General features: G+C 55.3%; 2 protein-coding genes across 9 annotated transcripts; one reads left to right on the top strand and one right to left on the bottom strand.

Moving 5' to 3' along the window:
- The first annotated feature begins 9,215 nt into the window (after positions 1 to 9,215).
- On the top strand, positions 9,216 to 14,100 carry SLC25A39 (solute carrier family 25 member 39). 4 transcript variants are annotated; one of them, XM_031468640.2, is made up of 13 exons: positions 9,832 to 9,931; positions 10,562 to 10,644; positions 10,802 to 10,901; positions 11,034 to 11,093; positions 11,316 to 11,360; positions 11,536 to 11,669; positions 12,004 to 12,071; positions 12,216 to 12,340; positions 12,516 to 12,689; positions 12,946 to 13,055; positions 13,262 to 13,343; positions 13,423 to 13,503; positions 13,591 to 14,100. In XM_031468640.2, exons 3-13 carry the CDS (start codon positions 10,817 to 10,819, stop codon positions 13,704 to 13,706), a joined length of 1,080 nt encoding a protein of 359 aa, XP_031324500.1. In that variant the 5' UTR covers positions 9,832 to 9,931; positions 10,562 to 10,644; positions 10,802 to 10,816; the 3' UTR covers positions 13,707 to 14,100. The 4 variants fall into 4 exon arrangements, with proteins under 4 accessions (XP_010984757.1, XP_031324501.1, XP_031324499.1 ...); XM_010986455.3 differs by lacking the exons at positions 9,832 to 9,931; positions 10,562 to 10,644 and adding an exon at positions 9,216 to 9,451; XM_031468641.2 differs by lacking the exon at positions 10,562 to 10,644 and having other exon boundaries at positions 9,798 to 9,931; positions 11,560 to 11,669.
- A 632-nt stretch (positions 14,101 to 14,732) lies between these two features.
- RUNDC3A (RUN domain containing 3A) lies at positions 14,733 to 24,137 on the bottom strand. 5 transcript variants are annotated; one of them, XM_031468636.1, is made up of 11 exons: positions 23,847 to 24,137; positions 20,019 to 20,134; positions 19,599 to 19,732; positions 19,327 to 19,412; positions 18,270 to 18,359; positions 18,096 to 18,176; positions 17,756 to 17,921; positions 17,493 to 17,650; positions 16,571 to 16,708; positions 16,353 to 16,459; positions 14,733 to 15,317 (listed from the first exon to the last, which is right to left on the bottom strand). In XM_031468636.1, the coding sequence occupies exons 1-11, from the start codon at positions 23,951 to 23,953 to the stop codon at positions 15,175 to 15,177; spliced, it is 1,326 nt and encodes a 441-aa protein (XP_031324496.1). In that variant the 5' UTR covers positions 23,954 to 24,137; the 3' UTR covers positions 14,733 to 15,174. The 5 variants fall into 5 exon arrangements, with proteins under 5 accessions (XP_031324496.1, XP_031324494.1, XP_031324495.1 ...); XM_031468634.2 differs by having other exon boundaries at positions 19,599 to 19,747; positions 23,847 to 24,037; XM_031468635.2 differs by having other exon boundaries at positions 19,599 to 19,735; positions 23,847 to 24,037.
- Between the last annotated feature and the right edge of the window lie 1,177 nt (positions 24,138 to 25,314).

The raw sequence follows: 25,314 nt of genomic DNA, 5'->3' as shown, positions 1-25,314 counted from the left end.
AAGAGAACCCTGGATGTGTCTCTAGAGGAGGTGGTCTGGATACAGGGTTGGACAGCTGCCCCCCATCCCTGCCCTGGTTTCTACTTCTCTCAGCTTCTCTCCAATTCTTCCGATCGTCCCCTCAGGGTTTTCTTCATTCAGAGTTACTGTTCTGCCCCCAGAGAAGAGTCCCAGCTGCCCCAGGGCAGGGGCCTTTCCCCCAAAGATCTTGAGTTGCTGGATAAAACACAGGCTGCCCAGTTCCATTTGAGTTTCAGATTACAGACAAATTTTTTTAGCATCAGTTATGTCCTATGCAATAGTTGAGCCATTCTTACACTTAAAAATTATTCCTTACGTATCTGAAATTCAAATGGAACTGAGCGTTTTGTATTTTTATTTGCTAAGTCTGGCAGCCCTGAACACTAAGCTCTGGAGTGAGGGCACAGAAACAGCCCTGCCACACACACCTACTCCTTCCTTCCCTTTCCTGCCTGAGTCACCTTAGGGTGAGCAATTGTTGCCCCAGTTCCTGGGGCGCCTGCCCTTGTCACCAGGCACCTGACTGGTGCCTGTGGGGCTCCGCTAGGCCCTCCAGGTTGTCTGGGTAGGTGTGGGGGAGGGGCGGCCGGAACAGGCCTGTGCCAGGCTGGAGGCTGTGGCGGGATATTTGGCAACTGAGGTCCCAGACCTAGGTTCCTGCCCCAGCATAGGTCGTGAACTTGCCCAGTGCCGGTGGGCAGGCCACTTCCCTTGTTGTTGCTTTCAATCGGTGACTATTTTTAACAAAGTGTAACATGCAAATAAATTTTAATCAAATTACAACACAAAGTAGCACTCTCATCCTCTCTCTTTCAAACTCTTTCACAGTTTCTTCTGTGAGTTTACCTTGTGTACATATGTGAATTCTAAATTCGCCTTTGGCCTCAGTGTGTTCATCTGGGTAGTGGGTGAGCACTGCCCTGCTTCTTGTCAGCTGGGAGGTTCTACAGTGAGCTGCCGCTGTTCCACCTGGCCCTGGGGGCAAGACCACAGCTTTGTGTGGGTAGAGTAATGCCAGATGTTACCTTTAATCCAGCTGTGGGGATGGAGGTGGAGGGAAGGGAGGGGAAAATGGGGAGAGTAAGGCAGGTAGGGGAAGAGGATTACTTGGCTTTGCAGAGGCCCTGGCTGGAGGGGCCTTCAGGGATCCTCTGGATGGGGGCTCTCAGCCCCAGAAGCCTGTTGGTCTTACCTGGGGAGCTCCTGTAGCTGCAGAAGGCCTCATGTGCAGGGATGTGCAGGTCTGAGGGCCCGTCATCCAGCTGAACCTTCTTTTTTAAATTTAGTTTTATTTTATTTTGGGGGGGGTAGTTAGGCTTATTTATTTATCTTTTAGAGGAGGAACTGGGAACTGACTCCAGAACCTTATGCATGCTGAGCATGTGCTCTACTATTTGAGCTGTGCCCTTCCCCCTGAACCCCTTTTTAATACAACGAGGAACCTAGTGTTCAGGGAGGAAACTCCTCTCCAGCCCCTTTCCTCTTGCAAACTATGTGACTTGACTTAACGTCTCTGCCTTAGCATCCTGGTCTGTACATCGAGGACACTGACGACAAGACATTCCCTCAGGAATGTGGTAATGCCCACGGTGCCTTCAGCACAGGGCCTGAGCCAAGTACATGCTCAATTAACAAAGCTGCCACCACTGTGGTGACTCCTCCCCTTGGGCCTTCCTCAGCCCCCACCTCCCCACCACACATACATCTTAGCCTGGGAGATTGCCCACCCACCCCTCAGCCCACCTCACCTTCTCCTCCCTAGCCCTGGCCCACATATCTCTCCTCCCCAAAATCCACCTGGACCGCCCCCCGACGCGGCTGCACCTCATCACATCTTCCTGGCCCAGGGCCCAGAGCTCTGTCCAGCAGGGACTATTTGCACCCAGCCCATTTTGGACTCCTGTGAAAGGCACCCCTCAAGCTGAAACCAACAGGATCCCTCAGCCAGATCAGGGGAAGGGAAGGGGCAGAGGAAGACTCAATCCCTCAGGGATGGGGTCGGGTTTGGGAGACATAGGGTAGGGTGAGCTGGGTTGACTTCTCTTCTCCAGATACGGAGTCAGCATCCACCTTTTCTAGAAGAGGAAGGGCGCATTCCCAGGTAAAGTTTCAGTTTCTTATATCATGAAAGCAGTGGGGAGATCCAGAGACCTTCCTGGTGGAGGCAAGGACTGACCCCAGCAAGTCTCTAGGAAGCCTCTGGGAGTGGCAGGTGGTAGGTGCCAGAGGTTGGGAGTCAGTTCTTTTCCTGGAAAGCTGGGTAGGGGACTGGGATCAGGCAGTGGGATCTCGTGTTTGCCTGCTGATGTCAAATCCCAGCCTGGCCCCTTACCAACTGGGTGACTTTGGCTTATTTCTTTGAACTTAAAAGCCTTCATCTGTGAAATGGAGTAATTGTAATAACTGCCAGGGCTTCAGGAGGCCGGAATGTGCTCACATCTATGTAAAGTTCCAAGCACACATTGTTCCTCACAAAGTCACCTCCTTCTCCACCACCCCTATGACTGAGAGAATTTTCACAACCAAAGTACATTTATTCAGGACTAAGGAATTCATTTGCCTATTAAAATTTATAAAAGCAATGATGGAAAATCTAATGCCACTCAAGTGAAAAAGAAAAAAATCCAGCCAAACCCAAGACTGGGGCTCAGGTCCTCCAAACCCTTCTCAAGCTCCCTCAGAGCCTGCGCCCTCATCTAAGAACACCCTGTCCCTCCTGGGGAAGGTGTGGGAGGGCCTGGGGCCCAATGACAGTCTAGACAGTGTCGTGCCTCCCTGTGGATACAGGGAATAGCTTTCCCCACTCTGTGCCTTTTTCTGAACTTGAAAATGCCCTGGGGGCAAAGCGGTTGCTGCATTGCCTGTGGACTCCAAGAGTTGGAGCTTAGCGTTGTCAAGGGCAGCAAGTGGACAGGTTGGGTTGTGGAAATGGAAGGACAGCTTGAGTTGTGGGCACTGTTGACCCACTGACTGTTAGAGCTGGGATGTTAATGAACTTGGCAAGGGCGAGGAGTGGAGAGAAGAATCAGGACCATATTTTGCATGCCTCATCTGTATCGCAACATGAGTCCTTCTAACAACTGGGGTGCATACGCTCCATCTTGCAGATGTCTGAGACGCTAAGGATCTTGTCCCGGGTCACCCAGCTACTAGTGATGGTGGAGGTATCTGAGTCCAAGTTGATGAGACCTCAGGGCTTTTGCCGGCATCTCCAGGCTCCACTGGATGCTGACACTAGCTCAGCCTGGTCCTCCCTCCCATCCCTTCCAGCCCACCTGAGCTCTCCTGGCTCTTCTCCAGGCAGACCCCCTAGGGGTCAGGAGACACCTGCTCCAAGTCACTTGGACAGGTCACTTAACTCCCCTGAGATTGTTTCCTCGTCTGTAAAATGGGAACACAATAACCTCCACGTGCCCTATTACACAGTCATGTGCGGTTCAAATGGGGTGATGGATATAAAGAAACCTTGTAAAATGGCACATAAAATGGGAGGAATTCCTTCTAGGACATCAAAGAGGTTCTTCTTATTAATCTGATGATCTGTCTCTGAAGCACTGGGCCAGGACCTCGATGAGAAACTGCCCTCTCCAGACAACTCAGAGGTCAGGGCAGAATCAGCTCCAGGAGCCCAAGGAGGTGCAGAGAGGAGGCAGCTCTAGGGAGGGAAAGGAGGAAACTTCCCCCCCGGGGCACCCTTTCCGGGTCACAAACCTGCTTCATGCATCTCCTCTGTCATCTTAAACCTCTCAGCAGTCTTAGGAGGGAAGCAGGGCCAAGAGTATTATTCTTTCCATTTTGAAAATGAAGAAACCAACGCCCAGAAAAGAGTCACGATCCCCCAACCAGTTAGCAGAGAAATCTGTCCTCAAATGCACATCAGGGGACTTGGATTCAATTGCTTATATTAGGATGGTCACTGGTATACCTGATTTCAGTGTTTTTAAGAAGTAGGTCTGGCTGATATTTGCTGAGACTTACATTGTGCCAGGTTCTGTGTTAAGTTTTCCTTTAATCTTTAACACAGCCTTGTGAGGTAGAGACAATTATTGCCCCCATCTTACAGTGAAAGAAGGAAGACTCAGAGAGGTTAAGCAAGTTTACTGAGATCACAGAGTCCACCTCTGTGGGGTGGAGCCCAAAATTGAGTCCAGGTCTGGTGCAGAGCCTGTGTTTGCAATCGTCAAAGTTACTGTGACATCCTGGCTCCTCATCTGAGCCCTTCCTTTCATCCCAGCCTGCTCAGTCCTCCCTTGGCCTTCACCTTGAGTTTATCTCCATCACTGTTCCCTGACGGCCCTAGACCATCTTGGGCCTCTGTATCACGTGACCTGTCTTAGTGCCCTCACAGATGTCCTTCCTGTCTGCAGCTGTCTTATTTATTCACTTATTTGTGTGTGTCTCCTGCACCAGAAAGTGTGAGCAGGGACCTGATGTGTCCTGTTCCCTGCTCTATCCTGGTGCCTACAACAGTATTTAGCACACAACATATGCTCAAAATTTTTGAAGAAGGAAAAAAGAGAAAGAAACACTCAGTAAATCAAAAAGAGAGAGAGAGATGCACACACGTGAGGGCTTTGGTCCAAGCCCAGCTGGGACAGCGCCTCCTCCGCTTGGGTCAGAGACACGCGCTCAGCCCTAGCACAGCCACGCTGTTCTGGTGGCTGACGTGCTCCAGGCAGCCTCCGTCACACAGCAGCCCCCAGGAGGCAATGACACTACAGAGGACTGCTCGGTGCCTGCTGAGTTCATGGTCCTTCCTGAGATTCTCAACAGAATCAGGTCCAAAGTGTCCTTTTGCTAATATGTATTTTGTAACTCTCCTTCAGTAAATTTTCAGAAATGAAATTCATAGTGTAATTTCCTAGGCACGTTTAAAAAAAATCCTTATAAAATTCAAACTGTAATACAGAGGGAAAATAAAAGAAAGCGAGAATTACATAATATGTATTTCTGTATGTGAAAGCTCAGACTTGACCCCACGAGAGAACAGAAGCTCGCACTCGAACATGCACACGAATCGCTGGCGTTGGAGAACCATAAACGCAGACTCGATGCTAGGGCGGTACGTTAGCAACTCAGCTCACACTGACTAGGTGGCCAACCGGATGAGATGTACTGAAATGGTGAATGGTCCTCGGTAAAGTTCTAATGGAGGCAAAGCCAAATCTTTCCTAAGATTACATGGTAGTTTTATTCCTGGGGAAGGCGACATATTATAAAACCATTAAAGAAGATGTGGGTGAAAGAGAGCTAGCGGATTCCAGGTCGGATAATTAGGAACAGATTTCTTGAATCCGCAGATGCGAAACCGGCGGACACGGAGGCTATTTGTTGTACTAGGCCATCTTCTAAGAGACTTGAGCACCGGCGGATTTTGGTATCTGCAGGGACTCCTGGAAAAAATCTCCCACTGATACCGTGGGACGACTGTCCAGAAAGACAAAGGAAAGTTGAGAGGTGTACGGGGATCAATCCTTCTTGTGTCAGGCTGGACAATTAGCATCCTTGCCCTGCCATCTATCAAATGCCAGGGGCTCCAATCTTTTGACAAACACAAACGGACTCATAAATTCCCCCAAATTTCCCCTAGAGGGCAGTAGAGCTCCGGGCGAGAACAACTCATGCCCAGCATATTCTCCAGCGCCTTGCCTTTTAATTTAACAGTTATTTTTGAGATTGTTTTACACATTCCTTTCAAGGTAGTATTCATTATTTGGAGATGTTGTCAGGCAGTCCCCTTTCGGCGGCATTATGCTGTTACAAGCAGGACTACGATAAAAGCGAGTCATTTCGCACACGTACAAGCTAATCAGTGGAGGAATTCTTACAAGTGGCCTGGCTGAGTCACAGGGTTTGGGCATTTGGAATGTTAGTTATGGCCAAAAACTGCCTTCCACGGAGGTGGATTAATCCACACTTCCCCAGCAGAGTAGACGGAGACAGCCTGTCCCCCAAGTTCTGGCAGTCAGGCTAGGTAGGCGGAGACAATTCTGGAAAGTCTCAACCAGGACCCTTCCCCTCTGGGGGCCACCTCCTCAGACCACACCAGGGTTCCCTCCAGTGAAGCCTTGGGTGTCCAGAAATTCCCGAGCCTACCTTCTCAGGCAATGGGGGCTGGGGGGAGATAGAGAGCGCTTTCTCCAGGTAGGCTGATACTAGCTATTAACTTTATTCAGTTTTTTAATCTTCCAAAAGACAGTTTTAAAACAAAAAAGACAGCTTTGTTGTTTTCTGATTCTATAAGATACATATATATTTTTTTCAGAGAGAGAAATCCCTTTCCCCACCAACTTTTTATTCTGAAAACTTAAAAAAGAAAAACTTCAGAAAAATTGCAGGAATGGTACAATGAACACCATAGACCCTTCGCCTTGATCTACAGTTGTTCATTTTGCTACACTGGCTTTACCTCTCTGTTTTTGCTGAACCGTTTGAGACTAAGTTGCAGACGTTGACCCCCAAACACTCAGTGTGCATTTCCTAAGAACAAGGATATTCCCCTACAAAACCACTGTACGGTGATCCCACTCAAGAAGTCTAACGTTTGATAAAGTAACATTGACCACACTCAGTTTTCTGCGGTTGTCCCAGAAAAGTCCTCTGTAACTCCGCCATCCCTTCCTGCCCCCAGGGCCCAGTAAAAGATCTGACCTGGCATTTAACTGTGGGCCCAGAGGTTGGATTTCTCCTCTTGGGCTCAGTGGTCCTGCAGCCTGGGGCCCTGCCTCCAGGAAGTCACCTCTAGGTGGGGATAAGGCTGGCCCTGAACTCAGAGGTGCTGGTGGAGTCCACGAGTGGGACCTGAGCCTACTTCAACCTCATAAATGTCTTCCTAGGCCCTGGGGATGCAAGCTGGGGCTTGCCCTGAAAGAATTCAGCCTCACAATAAACTGTCTTCTGTTGAAGTCGCTCCCCCATTGCCAGGCAAGGACTTGCCTGTCAGGCCCTGAAATAACTCCTGGGGCTGGTACTATTTTCTCCCCTTTTACAGTTGAAAAATTTTCTGTTTTCCATCTGGCAAGGAGGCCAGTGATGGCCACATAGGGCCACACGCTGCCTCCAGAAGGACCACTGGGTGCATGGTCAGTGTGAACCACGTCTGAATCAGCCAGGACAGCAGCTGCCTCCTCCTCCAGCCTCTAGGCTTTCTTCTCAGGGCAGCTGAGTCTAGCCAGGGCTCCACAGGTTCATGGGCGTCTTAAGGCTCCGGCTCCACCCTGCAGCCACCATGATTGTCCTTAGGAAGCACCTCTACCAGCTCCAGTGCTGGATAACTTCCCCTGCCTGCCCAGACTGCCACCACCGCACTGGGGTTTGGTCACACCAACGATACCCCCAAGGTTTTCTCTGACTCAAAACAATTACATGTTGGGGGTGGCAGGGGCTGTGATCTACTCAGCCTTGGGTCCCTGGCAGGGGCTCCAGAACTGTTTGTCTACCCTCCACATAGCTTTTCACAGACACGACTTTAGCTAAGAGTCTGTAAGTTAGCAGGATGGGTGACCTAATCCTTATTTTCAGTTGAGGAAACTGAGGTGTAGTGACAAATCTCAAAGGCATCCTATTGCAAGAAGAAAATCAGAAATGGAGTGCCAGCCTCTCATGCTACTATAGGGGAAACTGAAGCTCAGAGGTCACTAGGTTTGATTCCTGGCAGTGCTACTTTGCAGCTGTGTGAGTTTGGCTCTGGGGCGGAAGCGGGGGTGGGGTAAGGAGTTATCACTATCTGTGCCTGCGTTTAGAGGCAGAGGTAGGACCAGAACCTAGTTGCTCTAAAGACCCTTTCCAAAACTTTCTGTGCCACAGGTGCAGTGGGGACAATCAATAGTAATAATAACAGTAATAGTCACAGTACTTGCCACATGCCAGACAGAGCTGTAAACACTTTACAGCTATTAAGTCATTAAATCCTCACAAAATTCCTGCAAGGCAGGAGTATTTTTATCCCCATCAGCTCATTTTATAAACGGGGGAAGCTAGAGGTCTCACGATACTTGCCAGAGGTCCCACAGCTGCTGCAGGAAGCAGCCCAGACTGAAGCCAGGTCCCTGCCTCCCAGTGCTCCGATATTGAGGCAGGTGGGTGATGCAGCCCTGCACGTGCTGTATCTCTTGTAGTTCTTGGGGCCTGAGGTTTACCCTTTGCAGGAAGCAATGGGATGGGGTGGGGTGGGGGGTTGAATTCTGTCTGTCTCGAGTGATCTTGGTACAACTTGATCTCTGGGGGCCCGTTTCTCATTTGTAAAATGGGAGCGTGTGTGTGGAAAAAGTCTGAGTTCTACTCCACACATAAAGACCTCTGTTTTCTCCTCTCTAAAATGGGGAGAGTAATCTCTTGGCTGATCGCTGTTCGTATAACTTCCGTGAACCTGTTCGTATAACTGAGGCTGAAAAGGACCTTAACAGGGGCCGGGTTCTCGCCTTAACTGATAGTTTGTAAAAAGATTTAGTGTCATTTCAGAATTTAGTTGGTATGGGAGGGGAATGTAAAGGACGCCTTCTCTCGGGCCCTTTGGACCGGCCGCACTTCACTGATCACAAGTTACACTCTCTGCCCACTCCTCATTTCGGGCTTCTGAGCAGTGGCGAGCTGCAAAGCCGTTTCTCAGGGAAAGCGCATGGTTGGCCCCTTGGAATCCACGTGCTAATCCGGCGTGCACCGGCTGGCTGGGAGACTCCGGGCCCCGGCGCGACCATTCTGGGCGTGAGGGGCGGGGAAATTAGTGACGTCAAAGCCACGGCCTACTCTTCTTAAAGGCGCAGACTCATACACAGTGGGGTTTTTTTTTTTTTTTTTTGGACAAATTATTATTGACCGCACGATAGTTTTAAAGGCGAGGCAGGTGGTGGGGGTCTCGGGTGCAGGACTGGCCGAGGAAAGAAATGCATCCCTCTGTGAAGAGGGATCAGAGACGTCATTGCAGGATTTAAGCCCACCTGTCGCTCGGAGAGGCAACCTGGTGCAGGGGAAAAGGTACCTGCCTGGTTCGAATTTCGAGTTCTTAACTCCTACCCTCAGTTTTGTCTTCTGGAAATTGGGGTTAATAATAAACTACTTCTAAAATGTTTTGAGACTTAGAAGAAATAGGTTCTGTAAGAGTAACCAACACAGAAATGTCGGTCTCCTTCTCCCCTACTCGATCCTCAGTGCAGAGAAATCCAAGGTCCAGAGCGGTGTTGTAACTTGCCCAGAGTCACACGGAAGTGGGACGAAGCCCAGATTGAACCCGAGTCTCCGGGATCCCAGGCCAGTCTTTCCTCTCTGTCCAGCTTGTCTGGCTCCGGTTACAATTTGTGGAACTCCATTGCCCAAACCCGCAGGGTGCCCGGCAGTTTCCCAAGTGGTTTGGGAGCTGCAGGCTTGGTGGACTGTCTGTTAAATGGGGAAGATCTTGTCGCCGTGAAGTTGTAAAACCTCAGCAAAGAGCCCGGTGGGTAAATGTTTGTCATCACAATCTGATTACCCCGCAGCCTTGAAAGAATTGATTCAAATTCCCACAGCTGCACAAATGAGGAAGATGGGGAGAGTGCGTTACCCACGCTCTTCTGCAAAGTTCGCGGGAGCAGCGCTTGGCCAGGGTACTGGCGGGGTGGCATTGGTGACAATACGTCACCAAGTGCGGTGTTGCCGCCAGGTCACGCGCAGCGTGGAGACCTGCGACCTTGGCGGGCGGGCCAGGCGGGGCACCGGCGGCCGCGAGCGGGAGGGCGGGCGTAACTCCGGGCTTGTGGCCGGTCGGCCCGCAGGGGGCGGGGCCTCGCTGTGCAGTCCGGGGGCGGGGCGGGCTCTCTGCTTTCCGAGTCGGCCCTGGTGCCCTGTGAGCGCGCGCGGACCCCGCACCGGCCGCGTAGCCGCCATGGGCCCGCCCGGCCCCGGGCACCGCGCCGCGCGAGCACCGGCCTAGAGCCAGGTGGGCGGGGCTGAGCCAGGGACCGGGAGTGGCTGTTTCTGGGGATCCCGGGGAGCCTGAGCCGGGGCTGGGCTAGGGGCCGGTTGTCGCGGACCGACCTAGTTCCCACCGGGCGCTCCCCGAGCGTGGGGTCGGGACAGAGTGTCGCCGATGGGCGAGGAGCGATCTTCTCTCTCCATTCCTACTTCCTACCCTTTCAGCCGACCCAGGGACTGTATTTTGGGGTAGAGAAAGCAGAGAGATTGTCCTTCCCACCCAGGCCCGGGGCCTGGCTCTTCCGGCCTCGGGAGGACGGGTGCGGGGAAGGGCCGAGCACACCCTCCAGCAGGCCCCAAAAAACGGACGAACCCTTCCCCGCTCTTAGATTTTTTACCTTTCCCTCACTGCCCAGCCCCATCTCTCCACGCTCGGGACTCGAGGCTCCCATGCGCACGCCTCGAGGCTGAGTGCTGGAGTAGGGGGCGAAGGAGGGCGGCTCATACGTTTGATCTTTGGGTCCCCGGGGCCAAACCGGGCGCCTGCACTGAAGAGGTCCACAGTAATCCCCTCTGGTGAGGGTGAGGAATGGCGTTGGGCCATCATTACCCACTAACCGATGGATAACTATCCCAGTTTCCTTCCTATTCCCAGAGTGACCTCTGGCAGGTCACCTCACCTCTGTGAGCATCGGTGTCCCAATGGCAAAGTGGAGCTGACAGTAATTACTTTAAAAGGTGGTTGAGTGAAACTCGTACTCAACGAGTGAATGGGATGAGGGTGTGGGTGGTGTTCCCCCCTACTCCCCGTGCCCCGCCTCATATCTTCCCCTCGCCCTGGCCCTGACTCCTGTTTTGTGGGTTGAATTGCCAATTGAATGACCTTGTTTTTCAGAACTGAAGCTACAAGATGGCTGACCAGGACCCTGAGGGCATTAGCCCCCTCCAACAAATGGTGGCCTCGGGCGCTGGGGCTGTGGTCACCTCCCTCTTCAGTAAGACCTGGGGAGGTGGGGTGAGGGCAGCCAGAGACTGGGGCAGGCCAGAGATTGGAGGTGACTTGGCCCCAGAGGAGGGGTCAGGGGTGGGGTCCTGAAAGGCACCTTCAGACTGCCCTCCTCCCCCAGTGACCCCTCTGGACGTGGTGAAGGTCCGCTTGCAGTCTCAGCGCCCCTCGGTAGCCCGTGGTAAGTGCCTGACCCTGGAACCAATAGAGGGTGGTGCCAGGGGTCTCCTAGAGATGGGGCTCCTGGGCAGTTGGGGGTCTTCCTAACTTGAGGTGCTGCTTTGTGTTTTTGTTTTTGTTTTTAATTTAAATGGCGGTACCGGGGAGAGAACCCAGGAATTTGTGTGTGCTAAGCATGCACTCTGCTACTGAGCTATTACTCTCTCTCTGCCTTGTGTTTTAGATCTAACGCCTCCCGCCAGACTCTGGAGCCTCTCCTACACCAAATGTGAGTGCCCCAAGCCATGGGGAACCTGAGAGTCAGGGGAGGGAGTGTCCTAGTCTCCCCAGGGTAAGCTTCTAGATCATTTCAGCCAGTCCTCTGTCTTGCATAAGAATGTCCACCCAGGGACTCCAGCCTCTGCTGGAGCCCTTCCATCCTAATGCCCCCTTCCCTTCCCCAGTGCCCTCCTCTCTCCAATCCACAGGGAAGTGCCTCCTGTACTGCAGTGGTGTCCTAGAGCCCCTGTATCTGTGCCCAAATGGTGCCCGCTGTGCCACCTGGTTTCAGGACCCGACTCGCTTCACTGGCACCATGGTGAGGAGCAGCTGTGCCCTTAGCTGGGTCTGTAGACATTCCTAGAGATTCAGATTGGTGGGACAGCAGACCAGGAAGGAACAGGCAGTGTAAAGCCTGTAGGGATGGCCAGTTTAGTTTGGGAAGGGCTACTCAGGAGGTGGGCCTCCATGAGGGTTTTGAAGGGTAAATAGGAGTCCATTTGGAGCTGAATAGGGAATTACACGTGTGGAGGCCTGAGGGGCTACTGGGTAAAAGTGAGGGTACCAAGCTAGGGCCCAGCTTGGACCAGCCCCGTCACAGGCCTTGTTCATGTTCATCCTTCCTCCTCCTCGGCTGGTGTCTGCTTGGCCAGGATGCCTTTGTGAAGATTGTGAGACATGAGGGCACCAGGACCCTGTGGAGTGGCCTCCCAGCCACCCTGTGAGGACCCTAGTTCTTTGTATTGCTTTTCCCTGGTTACCCCACTGATCCCTTGCTCCCCTGTTGGCTGGCTGGGTGGGGAAGGGGAAGCTTGGGAGGTTGGGGAATTCGGGGGAGTCTTGGCTAACCTGTTCACATCCCCAGGGTGATGACTGTACCAGCGACTGCCATCTACTTCACCGCCTATGACCAACTCAAGGCCTTCCTGTGTGGTCAAGCTCTGACCTCTGACCTCTATGCACCTATGGTGGCCGGTGCATTGGCCCGCCGTGAGCACAGTCCTAGGCCGTGATCTCCCTCTGATCCCACCTATGCCAGAGCGCGGTCCTGACTCCTAGTCCCAATCTCTGCCAGCCTGGGGTGGGGGGATGTCCTAGGTCCCCAGACACTGGGCAGGCTGCCACTGGGACCTGTGAGCTGACCCCTCCCAACTGCTTCCCCCAGTGGGCACGGTGACTGTGATCAGTCCCCTGGAGCTGGTGCGGACAAAGCTGCAGGCTCGGCATCTGTCGTACCGGGAGCTGGGCACCTGTTTCCGAGCTGCTGTGGCTCAGGGCGGCTGGCGCTCGCTGTGGCTGGGCTGGGGTCCCACTGCCCTTCGGGATGTGCCCTTCTCAGGTAAGCACCAGTAGTCACGTAACTTCTCTGAACGTGGAATATTTCATCTGTGAAATGGACCCCGGCAGGCAGCACGTTCACCCAGGTTTTCACGAGATAATTCCTGCAGAGGACCCATTACAGAAACTGGCACGTAGCAGGCAGATCTCATAACTGGGAGGGAGTGTTTGTGATGTTGGCCCATGGAAGATGAGCAGTCTCGGGCCCACCCCATGGCCCTCCCCATCTCTAACAAGTGGACCCCTGTGCCCCCAAGCCCTGTACTGGTTCAATTATGAGCTGGTGAAGAGCTGGCTGAGTGGGCTCAGGCCAAAGGACCAGACCTCCGTGGGCATCAGCTTTGTGGCTGGCGGCATCTCAGGGATGGTGAGTTGACCGGGCTGGGAGTGAGACCAGTGGAGATGTCCCTGGGGGGGACCTGAGGGGTTGTTGGAGACCCTCTGGAGAAGAGTTTTTACCTGCAGTCAGGGAGTATGATCACCCCCGCCCCAGCTACGGCTGGCTGACCATGGCTGGATGCAAGGGATGGGGGTCCTGGGAGTGGAGGCAAAGCCCTCTCCTCACCCCACCAGGTGGCGGCCACCCTAACTCTACCCTTCGATGTGGTGAAGACTCAACGCCAGGTTGCACTGGGAGCCATGGAGACAGTGAGAGGTGAGGGGCCCTGGCTGGTGTGGGCCCTGGGCAAGCAGATCCGAGCAGGGGTCTTACTGGGCGGGGCCTCGATTTGTAGTGATGCCCCCGCACACTGACTCCACCTGGCTGCTGCTGCGGAGGATCCAAGCCGAGTCAGGCACCAGGGGACTCTTTGCAGGTGAGTGTCTGTGTTCATGCCCTGGCAGCATGGTGGGGTTGGGGGACAGGACCACCCCCTGACCTCAGCCTCCTCCCCACTCCCCAGGCTTCCTCCCGAGGATCATCAAGGCTGCCCCCTCCTGTGCCATCATGATCAGCACCTATGAGTTCGGCAAAAGCTTCTTCCAGAGGCTCAACCAGGAACAGCCTCTGGGCCCCTGAAAGGAGAAGGAAACAAGGACCCCTTCTCTTCCGTGGATGGTGGTGGGGCAGGAGGAGACTGAGCCAAGTGCCTTTTCCTCAGCACTGCGGGGAGGGGCCTCCTTTCTCTTTCCTTTCAACTCTGAGCCCCGGGGGAGGGGGCTGCCCCTCTGGGCCCTACCCACCCTCCTCAGACCACTTTTTTCCTGCTGCTCCCCAGCCCCAAGAATCATCATTCCTTCCCCCCAAGTTCAAGACCAAATCTGCTAACTACTGCCCCCCCCCCACACAATTTACCTGTATGTTGCTGTAGCTGGGCCTTGCCCCCAGGAGCCACAAGACCCTGTGCCTGGCATAGTCTGCACCCACTCCTGTTAATTCCTTGAGTCTAGAGATGATAAACTGTTCTCCAGTGCCTGTGACTGCGGGGAGATGTCTGGGGTGGGTGGGGAAAGCAGGACCTGGTGAGTGATTTGCACCAAAGAGGCCCGGAAGGGACCTTGAGGCCGGCTGTGGCTGCCCAGGTGACACCCATGTAGAAGACCCAACTTAGTGAGAGTCGGGTTGGGGTCGGGACCAGGAGTTGAGGGAGGTGAGACCTCTCCCTGAGGGCACACTTGAACTGGCAACCCAGGAGGGAGGGTGGCTTCACTGCCAGGCTTTGGCCTGATGGAAGGATCTGGACCTTTAGGTAAACCTGAATTGCTCAGGAGGATGGAAGGGAAATGGGGTCCTGCCAGGGATCGCCTTCACCATCCTGCCTCCCAGGACCTTCAGTCTTCTCTGCCTGGGGTAAACGAGTTACTGAAAGGTGTTGGGTTTATGGGGTCCTTGCATGTTTTGGTCTTGCCCTAGGCTGACTATTATTTAAGACACTTCATTCAAAATCCACCCAATTCTGAGTTACTCTGACAGGTCTGACAAGGGGTGCACACTGATTCTATCTGGTCCAGCATCATTTTTGTTGTGGGCCCAGCACTGGCCTCACCACATTCCGCCGACCTCAGGACAGAGCCCTGTCCCAGCCCCCCACAGACAAGGCTGCCCTCAGTCCTCTGGTTTTTATTTGCCTGATCCCCTTGAAGCCCCCGTCCTGGGAGCTGAGGAGGGAGGGACTCCAGGGGGTACACAGGGACAGACAGGAGAGGCATGGGAGGTGAGGATGCTGAGGCTGGGCCACCAGGTCCTGAGGAGGGTGGGGGACATGAGCAGGGGAGAGTCTGGTAGGGAGCTAGCCAGACATCAGGGTTGCCAGAAGCTTCCCCAAGGGCTTCCTGTGGCCTCAGTGCCCCTGTCTCCTGGCCTGACCAGCCTCCCTCTACAGCTCCTGCCTCCTTGGGCAGGAAGCTAAACTGGGCTAGAAGCAAAGGGTGTCTTTCCCGCAAGACCCCTGGCTGAGTGGGCAGCACTCTCTGGGAGGCTGGCCTGGGTTGGGGGCCTCTGTGTCTGTGCCCCTGGCAGGTGGCGCTGGCACTGCCCACGCCGCTCCTCAGCTGGGGCTCAGTGCCGGGCTGCCCTCAGGACTGTCGCTCACCAGGCACTCGTTGGATTTGAAGCTCGCCAGGGACTTGCAGCTGGGGATGGAGGCCAGGGAGCCGCAGAGGCCCAGCATGGAGGGCGTGGGGTCCTTCCCTGGGGAGAGAGGGCAGGTGAGGCTGGGCCAACCAGTCTGCGTGTGGGTGGGGTGTGCACAGGTGCAGGAAGTGAAAGAACAGCCAGCCCCCAGGTCACCCGCCAGGAGCCCTTCCTCATTTCTGGAGCGTTTGCCTTTTTCAATTAAACCTTAATAAGCACTATGCCATGCACAGTGCTGGGGACACTGTATTGTAATCGTCAGTTTATGTCTCTGTCTCCCCCTGAGGTTCATCCTCTCTCTTTGTCCATTTATTAAACACACAGTGAGCACTTGTTCCGTTCCAAGCACGGGGGATACAGAGAACGGACGAGACACGGTCCCTGCCCTCACGGAGCTCACAGTCTGGCGGGGAGACAGACAAACAGACAATCACAAACAGTGTGGCGGGGTTCCATGTCCATAGCCTGCCTTGTCTCAAAGAAGATCTAGGGTCATCCATTGCAGTGTGGTTTTTAGAAAGAAAAGACAGGAAGTCCAGGCACCGGGAAAACTAAGGTGGGAAACCAAGGTGAAGCCAGGGGGAGGGCAACACAAAATGCATGCGTTGAAGTCCTGGACATTCGCTTGAAGAGAGCCACTAATTTGGCTCTGAGCTTCCTGGCAGCCAAAGAAAAGGGGGAAACAATGGTCAGGTGACAGGTTCACAGAGTGCAGGAGATAAGAGCAAATTAGTTAGGCGAAGAACTCCCGAGAACTTGTGAGCCCCTTGAGGATGTCACAATACCAAAAAGCCATTGAGCCCTCACTGTAGGCCAACACTGGTGATTATTTTAATCAACACCCCCATTTTACAGATGAGAAGGGCTCAGCAAGTTGAAGTCATTGACCAAGCTCACACAACCAGAGGAGGCGCGGCTGGGATTTGCATCAGGGTCTGCCTGACACCCACCAGACCAAGCTCCTAATTGCTGTGCTAAGCTCTATGGAAGGGCTGAATGAATGAGGGAAGTGGCCAGGGCCTGACTACAAGCCCCAAGGCCTGGCCTCAGCCCTTCCTGGACAGGTGCTACGTGCTGGATGGGGGGGCTCACCGAGGGGGCCCCAGGGCTCCTCGTCCCGCTTGCCCTCTCCCAGGCGCTGGGAGTCCGAACTCAGACTGGCTTCAGCTGACAGCGGCTCCGTACTCATGAAACTGTGTCTGTGGCAAAGCAGAGAGCTGGTGTGCAGGCAGAGGCCTGCAGCCCCCAGAGTCCCTCTTCCCCAGAAGGGACTGGCAGTCAGGCCCAAGCCAAGCATGGCTGAGGCTTACCTCCGGTAGAGCTTGGGGTTGTTGGCACCCTCGGCCCCATTCAGTGTTCCCAGTGACGGCCATTGGTTGACCAGGCGTGTGGTGAGATCCTTGGAACCCTGGGCCAGGGGGCCGTGGTCACCGGGGATCAGACCTGTCCTGGGATGGGGAGGTGGGGGTCAGGCCTGGCTGGGAGGGGGAGCAGAAGTGGGGAAGAGGGGCTCAGCAACAGGTGGAGGGAGGGGGGAAGATTGAAACCTGGGTAGCAGTCTGAATGTTGAGGACCAGTGGGGCATATCCTGGAGTCAGTGGAGGGTACTGGGGGTCAGAGGTGACAAGAATTAGTGCACTCAGGCTGGGGATTGGGGGGATATGGGGTGTTGTGGGAGTCAGGGTGAGAGGCGGGTGGGTGGGGAGTAGGGTGGCAATCGTGAAAAGTAATGGGATGTCTTGGGGGATCATGCTGGTAGGTCGTAAGAGTGATGAAAAGGTTTAGAGGGGAACTGTTAGAGGGGTGGGTAGGAATGAGGTCAGGGGTCACGGTGAGTGAGAATGGTCAGTGGGCCTACATTGCTGATCAGAGGGGTGTTGAACGGAAGTAATGCAATCATGTTGAAAGTCGTTGAGTAACATTAGAGGTCCTTATGAGTAATGTTGCGGTCCTTGGTAGTGTTGGAGTCTCAGGAGTAATATTCAATGGCCATTCTAGCTGATGCTGGGTAATTGAAGGTCAAGTGCGGAGCCAGTTTGGGGGTCTTATGCGGAGGATAATGTTAGGTCACTGAGGGGATCTCAGGTGGAGGTGACGGGTTAAGTGGTTTGATGCTGGCGGTTGGTATCGGATAAGGTGATGTTAGAGTCAATGGGGGCGATGATGGGGGTTCTTTGGGTTGATGTGGTCGGGGTGGCTGGGGCCGGGGCTCAGGGTGGCGGCTGCGCTCACAGCTGCTCCTGCAGCTCCAGGATCACGCCTTCCAGCTCCCGCTTCTCGCGCTGATTCTGCGCCGTTGCCTCCTCCAGCTGCAGCTGCAGCCGCCGGTTCTCCGCCTCCAGGTCCTTCAGCTGCGACTCGCGCAGACGCACCAGCTCCTCCAGGTAGCCCTGTGGGGCGCCGGCTCAGCCCGGGCGGCGGGACGAGGGGGTCCCAGCGACCGCCCCGCCCCGCCCTCCGCCGGGCTCCAGCCACCCCCGCCGCGCACCGCACACCTTCTGCGCGTAGACGATGCGGAACTTCTGTTCCATCTTGTGCCATTTGCTGTACCAGCTGTCCTCGTCGGTAACGAGCGGCAGGTATGGGTGCTCGGGCGAGTTGTCCTCGCTCGTGCTGCTCTCAGCGCTGTGCCGCTCCTCCTCGTCCGTCAGGTAGTCGTAGCTTGAGGGAAGGAGCAGTGGGCACCTTTCGGCGCTTCTCGCCCGCGCGGCCCATGCCAACCCCAGCCCGCTTGGGCAGGGAGACCAGGATGCCGCCCGGCCCGCCCGCCTCCCTCCATCCCCGCACCTTAGGGCGGTCGTCTGTCTGCAACCACCGCAACAATTGGCTGCTCACCTCTGGGTGAACTTCAGGTAGGGCGTATAATCGATGACTACGGGGGTCTTCCCGTCCAGCACTTCGCCCTTTAGGCAGAAGCTGGGGGCAGAGCAACCACAGGTTGGGGGCGGGTATGAGGGGATAAGAGTGTGGACTTTCACAGAGAAACAGCAACCGTCACCCAGATCTCACCTGAAGTCAATGGCGCTCAGTCCGATCAGCATCCCAGTGAGGACCGTGGCTTCCTCCCGCAGCATGATGGCTCCTGAGTCATAGAAACGTCTGTGGAGAGGGGGGAAGGGACTCTCGTATGGCTTCGTCAAGGGAGCACCATCCCTCAGGGCTTCCCTTTTGGCTTACAAACCTTCCCTAGAGGAAGGTGCCTCTTGCTCAGCCCCCAGTTGTGGCTCTTGTCCCCACCCCAGACTGGGGCTCACTGGGGATAGCACTTGTGTCTCCCACCTATTAGAACGTGGGTCCCCTGAGAACAGACCTCCACCCTCTGAACTACCCCTTTCCCACCAAGTAGTGGGTCACCAAGATTCTCAAAATCAGAAAACAATGTCCTAATCATTAGCACTTCGCATATAGTAGATTCTCAAAAATATGTCTATGTGAACTCTGAAATGTGAGGACAGAGTGGAGAGAGATGCAGTGAAAACACAAGCTTGGTGTGGCCACTTGAAGGGAGGGGACAGGTACATGCCTCCCCCCCCCCCCCCGCCCCGTACTCAGACAATTTCAAACACACCTTCCCCACTGGCACATCTTGCCTGTGACCCTGTCTTCCAGACCCAACCTCTTTGCAAAACCCCAGTGCAGGGATTGAAGCTCTGCACCATAGGACTCTGTAGTCCATGGGTAGCAGGTACACACTGCTGCTGTTGTTTGGGGAACAGGTGGGGCTGTGTGTTGTAGGTCATGGAACAAGGCCAACAGGAAAAATGATCCACTGAGGTTTGTCCAGAGGTGTGTGTCTTAGGGTTCAACTGTGCATGAGACTAGCGCTGGGGAGTCATGGGGGATAGTGAATTTGACTTGGAAGAGGCGGTGGTGGTGCTAAAGTTATGTTCTGGGACTGCAGGCCCGGCTGCCCCCTGGACAGTCTAGGGGAGGGAAACTAGCAGAGCATGCTGGGAGTTGTAGTCCAGGTTCTGAAGGTTGCAGCAAGAACTTAAGGATCAAGTGTGTTTAGGCAGTGAACGTGCACACTGGGATTTGAGGTCTGTGCTAACTAAGGGGGTCTGACCTGGTGGTCCGGGTGTCCCGCAGGGCTGTGGTGATGTATTCCGACATGCGTTTCTCCATCAGAGCCACCCGAATCCATGCCCGGCCCTGGAAAGCACACTCCCCTTTACTTGCTGCCCCAGAGGGACTCATGTGTGCGCCACTCGGTCTGGACCTCCTGTGGCCCTTCTCCCCAGTGTCCGTGGGCAGGGGTGAGGACCAAGGAGCAGGCAGTCCCCCTGTATCCAGAGCAGGGGGCAGCTGCCCTGGCCCTGCCTGCTGCAGGCCTCTCACCTTGGCTCGGGCTGTGCTGATGTTCTCCATGTTCTCGATGCTGCTCACACAGTTGTTGGGCACTTTGCTGCAGGCCAGCCGGATATAGTCCCAGAAGCCCCGCTGCCCGTCTGAGCTGAACCAGCTCACAGGACCTGCTGGGGCACAGGCTGAGCCAGGGCAGGGAAGGGGCTCAACAAGACCAGGGAGTTTGGAGAGGGCCCATGTAATGGGGCACACACATGCATAAGTATAAGTGGCCATGCACACACATGCATGTACACGTGGGGCATGCTGGCACGAAACTGCATGCCCATTGATGGGGCTTGTGGGCAATGATAGAGTTCAGAAAGCCAAGGAGTAGATCAGAGAAGGGTGGCTGGAAGCTAAATGCTAGGAGTTGGGAGGGCTGAGCAACGGGAAACAGGAACCTGGGCCCACCTTTGAAACGGTGGCTGAGGATCTGCTCTAAGATGGCCGCAAAATTCACAAACTCCTCGGATGAGTCATCGATGGGCTCCGCCGTGTACTTCTCCAGCAGCGTTTTCACAGAGAACCTGGATGAGGGGCAGGGAGAAGGGGCAGTGGAGTGTCAGGCGAGAAGACAGAGCAATGGTGGTAAAGGAAGGGCTTCAGGCAGAGAGGGAGCGAGGGGCTGAGGAGACGTTGTGGAGAACACAGATGTGCTGGGGAGGAAGAGGAGAAGAGGACAGGGTGAGGAGAGAAAATAGTGACCATAGAGGGACTGTGACATGGGAGTGATAGGTTAACAGATGGGAGATGGATTGACAAAGTGGGTGACAGGAGAGGTGACAGGCAGAAAAAGGAAGCTTCAGGAACAAGGTATGAGAGGGGATGAAACAACAGGTAGAAAGATGAGGTACCTAGAGCCTGGGGGCTGGCCCTGAGCCCCTTGCTCCCTGCCCATCCTTCGGGGTTGCATTGTCTATGTGTCAGAGAAGTGTCAGTCAGCCAGGAGTTAGGAGCTGTTTTGTGCCCCTGCTCCCAGCTGTCTTCTGCTAATGCTGGAACAACCTCCAGTCCCTTCTGGGGTTGGGGTGGGGGCTCACCTGTGCCAGGGCATGTGAGTTGGCACCAAGCACATGGAGCGTGGGCTTGCCTGGGCAGCCAGGTGGGCTCCCAGCACACGGATGCCCCCCATCCCCCTTTTCCTTCCTAGTTTGGCCACCCACACACCAGCTGCCCAAAACCAGGCGGTGCAGAGCTGGGCCGGGGGAGGTGCAGTGGGTGGGTCTGACACACACACTGGGTGGGAGCGGGCATTGGCAGCAGATCTCAGAAGGGGGATTTGGGGCCCAGATACCTGGCTTCTTAAAGAGGGAAGCCAAAGGAAGCCAGTCAGGCTGAGGGACTGGAGCCCAGCAGCCCCTGTCCCTCTCTCCTATCTTGCTAGGAGCCTCGACTCCCTCTGCAGTTCCTACCCTGCAATCTCCACTTGCCATCGCTGCAGTGGGGTGGGGCAGGGATGAGGATGTTGCTCCCAACATCCCATTATTGCTCCATTGCAGGTGGCACAGCAGGGGTGAAGTATCCAGGGATATGGGGGCTGCTTGGAACTGTCCTTTCTCCCTTAAGCTCATCAAGCCCTGTAACATAGCAAGCACTGTACTCTGCATGTGTTACCTCGTCCATCCTTATGGAAGCCTGGGAGGCAGTGCTCTTATCATTGTCATCCCCATTTTACAGATAAGGTAACTGAGCGTCCAAGAGCTTGACTGGTCTGTTCAGTCACAGAGCTTGTGAGGAGTCAAACAGGTCTGTCCAATTCCAAGCCCTTGTTCTTTCTGCTACATCTGTGGCCTCCTGGTGGCTGTCAAGATTACTCATGTCCCCGAACAGCCCCTGCCTCCTCTGCCCTCTGTCCTCTACTCTGTAGGCTCCAGCCCTCAAGCACTGGCCTCTGAGGCTCCTGGACCAATGGTACAACTGAGCCCAGGGACCTCCCTTCCCTTCCCTTTGGACTTAGAGTTGGTCTGGCCTGAGATCAGAGCCAGGTCAGTGCTAGGGTTGCACTTGGGGGAGGCAGCCAGGCAGACTCAAATTCTGTGTCCTTGTGGTACCTGTGTGTGGCCTTGGCTAAGTTATTTAATCTCTCCAAGGCCCATTTTCCCAGCTGCAAACAGGAATAATAGTACCTGGAAATTTTGGTTCAGATCCCAAGAAAGACCGGAAGAAGGTGCGTGTACAGGCCATGGGGCAGGTGTGGTGAGGAGCTCGGCCATTAATGGGATGACCAGAAGGAGCCTGTGTTTCAGGCATTATTTGGGCTTCATTATGAAGAAAACCCGCCCCTGTGGTTTCTTCTGGTCATCTGGGTCAGACCTCAGTGGGGGCCTGGGGCTGGTTTCAGCGTGGCAGCCATTTGCCATCTGTCCTCGGGTGCTGCAGAGCTGGTCATCGCCCCCGGGAGCCCCATGGTGTGTTCCCTGGTAGGAGGTGCAGTGACTGCTGCAGGTTACCATGGAGACAGGGCAGCCAGGGCCCAGGGGAGCCCTCGGCCTGCTAAAGGGAACTGTTCTGGGAGCTGGAGGTGAACCACATGACAGTGATGAGACGGCAGGGGCCTGAGGGGTTTCTGAGCCTTTGTCATACTCCCGATCTGCCCCCATCCCAAATTCTATCCCTCACACCCCAGCTCTCAGTCCACTTCCAGTCCATCAGAACCTCTGCTTCTCCAGCCCAGGCTGAGGGGAGTTCCCCCTTCCCCACACACTCAAGAGGCCCAGCTGTCCAGAGAGGCAAGAGAAAGAAGAGGAACCTAGGTCAAGAGAGAGGAGAGGGACACGAAGGATGTCATCAGGATGGGGCTATCTTTGTGTGCCAGGCACTGGGCTAGGGTCCTACATGGATTATGTCATTACTATTCTTTGGTGTGGCTGTTACATCTACAGTGGGGATGATGAGGCACCCAAGGCCCAGAGTGGTTAGGAGACTTCCCCAAGATTGCACAGCCAATAACTGAGGAAGTCAGAGTTTGAACCTAGGACCATCTTTGTTTCATACCACACTAGCAGGTTTAGGGGGGTGAAGATGGAGGCAGTTACACTAGGCCATTGCTTCACTCACTCATTCTATAACATTCCAGGCATTTTTATAGAGGTCTGATGGAAACAGCACTGTGCTAGGCACTAGGGATATAATGATGTGAGACAGACGCAGTATGGTTGCATGTGTGCCCAGGAACCTGGAAGGAGAGGTAGGAGACAGGAGCCAGGGCATCAGGTGGGCACTGATTCCTGGGGGAAGGAGAAGGGCCAAGGCCAGTGTGCAGGCAGGTGGGGCTGACAAGGGAAGACAGCTGAGTCCTGCACTGGGAGCACCCTGCTCCCAGTGGTGTGGGGGGAGGGGAGGTTGCAGGTGGAGAAGGCAGCTGGTACTGGGGCTCCTAGGCTGAGAGATGAGTGCAGGTGGGGGCTGAGGGACGGGGCTGAGCAACTGGGCCATTCCTGGCTTCAAGGCAGAGCAGGCAAGGTGAGTCACTGCAGGGCTGGGAAGTGGGAATTTTCATTTCCTGGACCCCAAAAAAGCAGGCAAGTCTTCCTAACACTGCGACAGCCCCACCCTCGGACCAATGGCTCTGCCCTCCCAATCTCCTCCCCTTGAGCCCAGGAGACTCAGGCTTCTGCGGTCAGGCCCTCAGTCCTCTCCATGGCAGGAACAGGGCTCCTCGCCCTTCACTGGACAGATTCAGGGGCTTTGCCCACACGCTCAGTTGACCCTGCCATAGGCTGCCGCTGCCCAGAGATGGAGGAGGGCACCATCCCTGCTCCAGGATTTGAGCATCAGAAAATCTCCCAGGAAAGCCCCATCCCAGAGAGGCCAGGCTGACAGAGGTGGAAGTGAGGGTTTGCTTGGAGGGCGTTCATCCCCCTATCCCATCAGTTCTCTGTCCACCCATCTCCCGCCCCCAGCAAGAGAGCCAGCCTTCCCCCCTCCCCCTCCCCCTCACACACAATGTCACTTCCTGGTTCTCACAGGAAACTGCAGTGCCAATTAAACACCCCTCACCCCCCAGGCCCCAGGCTGGGGATAGGCCTGGCTTGGCCTAGAAAGGTAGGGACTAGTCCTCCAAACCCCCTCTAGGCCTGGGCCTGAGGATAGTGGACGTGCTCCTCTTAACCCTGTTCTTCCTCCCTTTTCTCTGCGGCTGCGCTGCATCCTCCCGCGGGCGCGCTCAGTCCAGGTTTCCGCAGCCCGCTCCGACGTCTCTCCCTGACCACCCCACCCCCGCCCGCCAGCGGCGCCCACCTGCACACGGTGATCAGGTTCCTACGCTCCACGGCCACATTGCGGGAAGACGCTTTCTTGGAGGACAACCCCAGAGCCATGGTGGTCTGGACAAAGCTCGCTTCCATCCAGGTGTGTGGCCACTGCCGCCGCCACCAGCTGCCCCCCACCCCACCGGGCGCCCTGGCCCACTCCGCCGGATCACGGCTGGGTCCTTTGCCCGCTGGGGCCCCTCGACCCCTCCACGGCCATCCTCCTGCCGCTGCGCCTTTTGTCCGGCCCCCTGGCTCCCTCCCCCGGCGGCGATTCCGGAGCAAAACAAGGCCGGGGAGGGAGCTCTCCGAGGTGCTGAGCCGGGGCCCGTCACTCCCCCCCTCCCCTAGCCGACCGCCCCCCTTGGCCGTTGACGTCAGGGCCCTCGGGCCCCGCCCCCCGGCAGGCCGGGGACCAATCCGCAGAGGGCGCAGAATTGGGAGGGGGGAGGGTAGAGGGCCGGGGCCTCTGGGAGGGCGGAGGGGGTCTCCCGAAGAGGCAGCGATTGGAAGGAAGAAAGGGGGTTTGTAGCCTGTCCTCTACTTCCACATTCAGAGCCCGGGACCCCACGCCTTGCGTCTCTTGAGCCCTGACGCCTCTTCTCCCTTGTTTCTGACCTATGATCGAGGGTGTTGATCTTGGGTTTCTCTCCCTGATTTCTCCTCACCTCTGGTACCCTCTTCCCAGCCCCAACGCCCCTATGCATTCAGTATGGCATTCCCAGAGAGGCCAGGCCAAATCTGCGTCCAGGGAGCGCAGGTGGCCCCACGCTGCCGACCCAGGAGACCAAGGAGCAGTCAGACTGCAGATCTGTCTGTCTGCGCCTGGACTTGACTTGTCTGCACCAGTCAGTGGAGTCCACTGCTCCTAGGGTGGGGGATGGGAATCCAGAATAAGCTGTAGGAGCCCGGGGTCTGGAACCACTCAGGACAATGAATGGAGAGTAGACTGGCAGCTCACGGCCTGGGCTCTGTGGAGGTTCCCAGCAGTAGAGCTGGTGTGTACAGTGGTATCAAGGCAACTGGAGGGGATGGAGCCAAGGCACTGCTTCTTCTCAGATCCTACCTCTTCATACTACCCCTGAGGCAGCTGGCTTGAGGGTTAACCCCTTGGCTGCCGGAATTGCTGCATGATGCTATCAACCCTCTCTGCAAGGCCAGGAAGGTTCCTGCAAAGCTGACTGCATCTTTTAGGGAAAGGTAGGGAAATGGAGGCACAGTCGGCTTCCCTGCCACCCCTTGCCTCCCAGTTGCTCTCTTACATCCCTGCTTCCACCTGCTCCATTCCTCTATTCAGCCTGTTCTCTTTCACCCACTGAAATCCCCAGTTCCCACAGAAAGCCTTTCTGTGTTGATTACAAGGACTCCAACCAGTTTTTCCATCTGGTCTCAGGTATGTCCATCCCAGGGCTCAGCTCATATGCATTCACCAACTCTGCTTACCCACTGGATTTACT

The sequence above is a fragment of the Camelus dromedarius genome, chromosome 16 (genome assembly GCF_036321535.1).
Source record: "Camelus dromedarius isolate mCamDro1 chromosome 16, mCamDro1.pat, whole genome shotgun sequence".
In the NCBI taxonomy this organism is placed as follows: domain Eukaryota; kingdom Metazoa; phylum Chordata; class Mammalia; order Artiodactyla; family Camelidae; genus Camelus; species Camelus dromedarius.
Note: the sequence above shows the minus strand (reverse complement) of the source record. Positions and strands in the feature narration are given on the sequence as shown.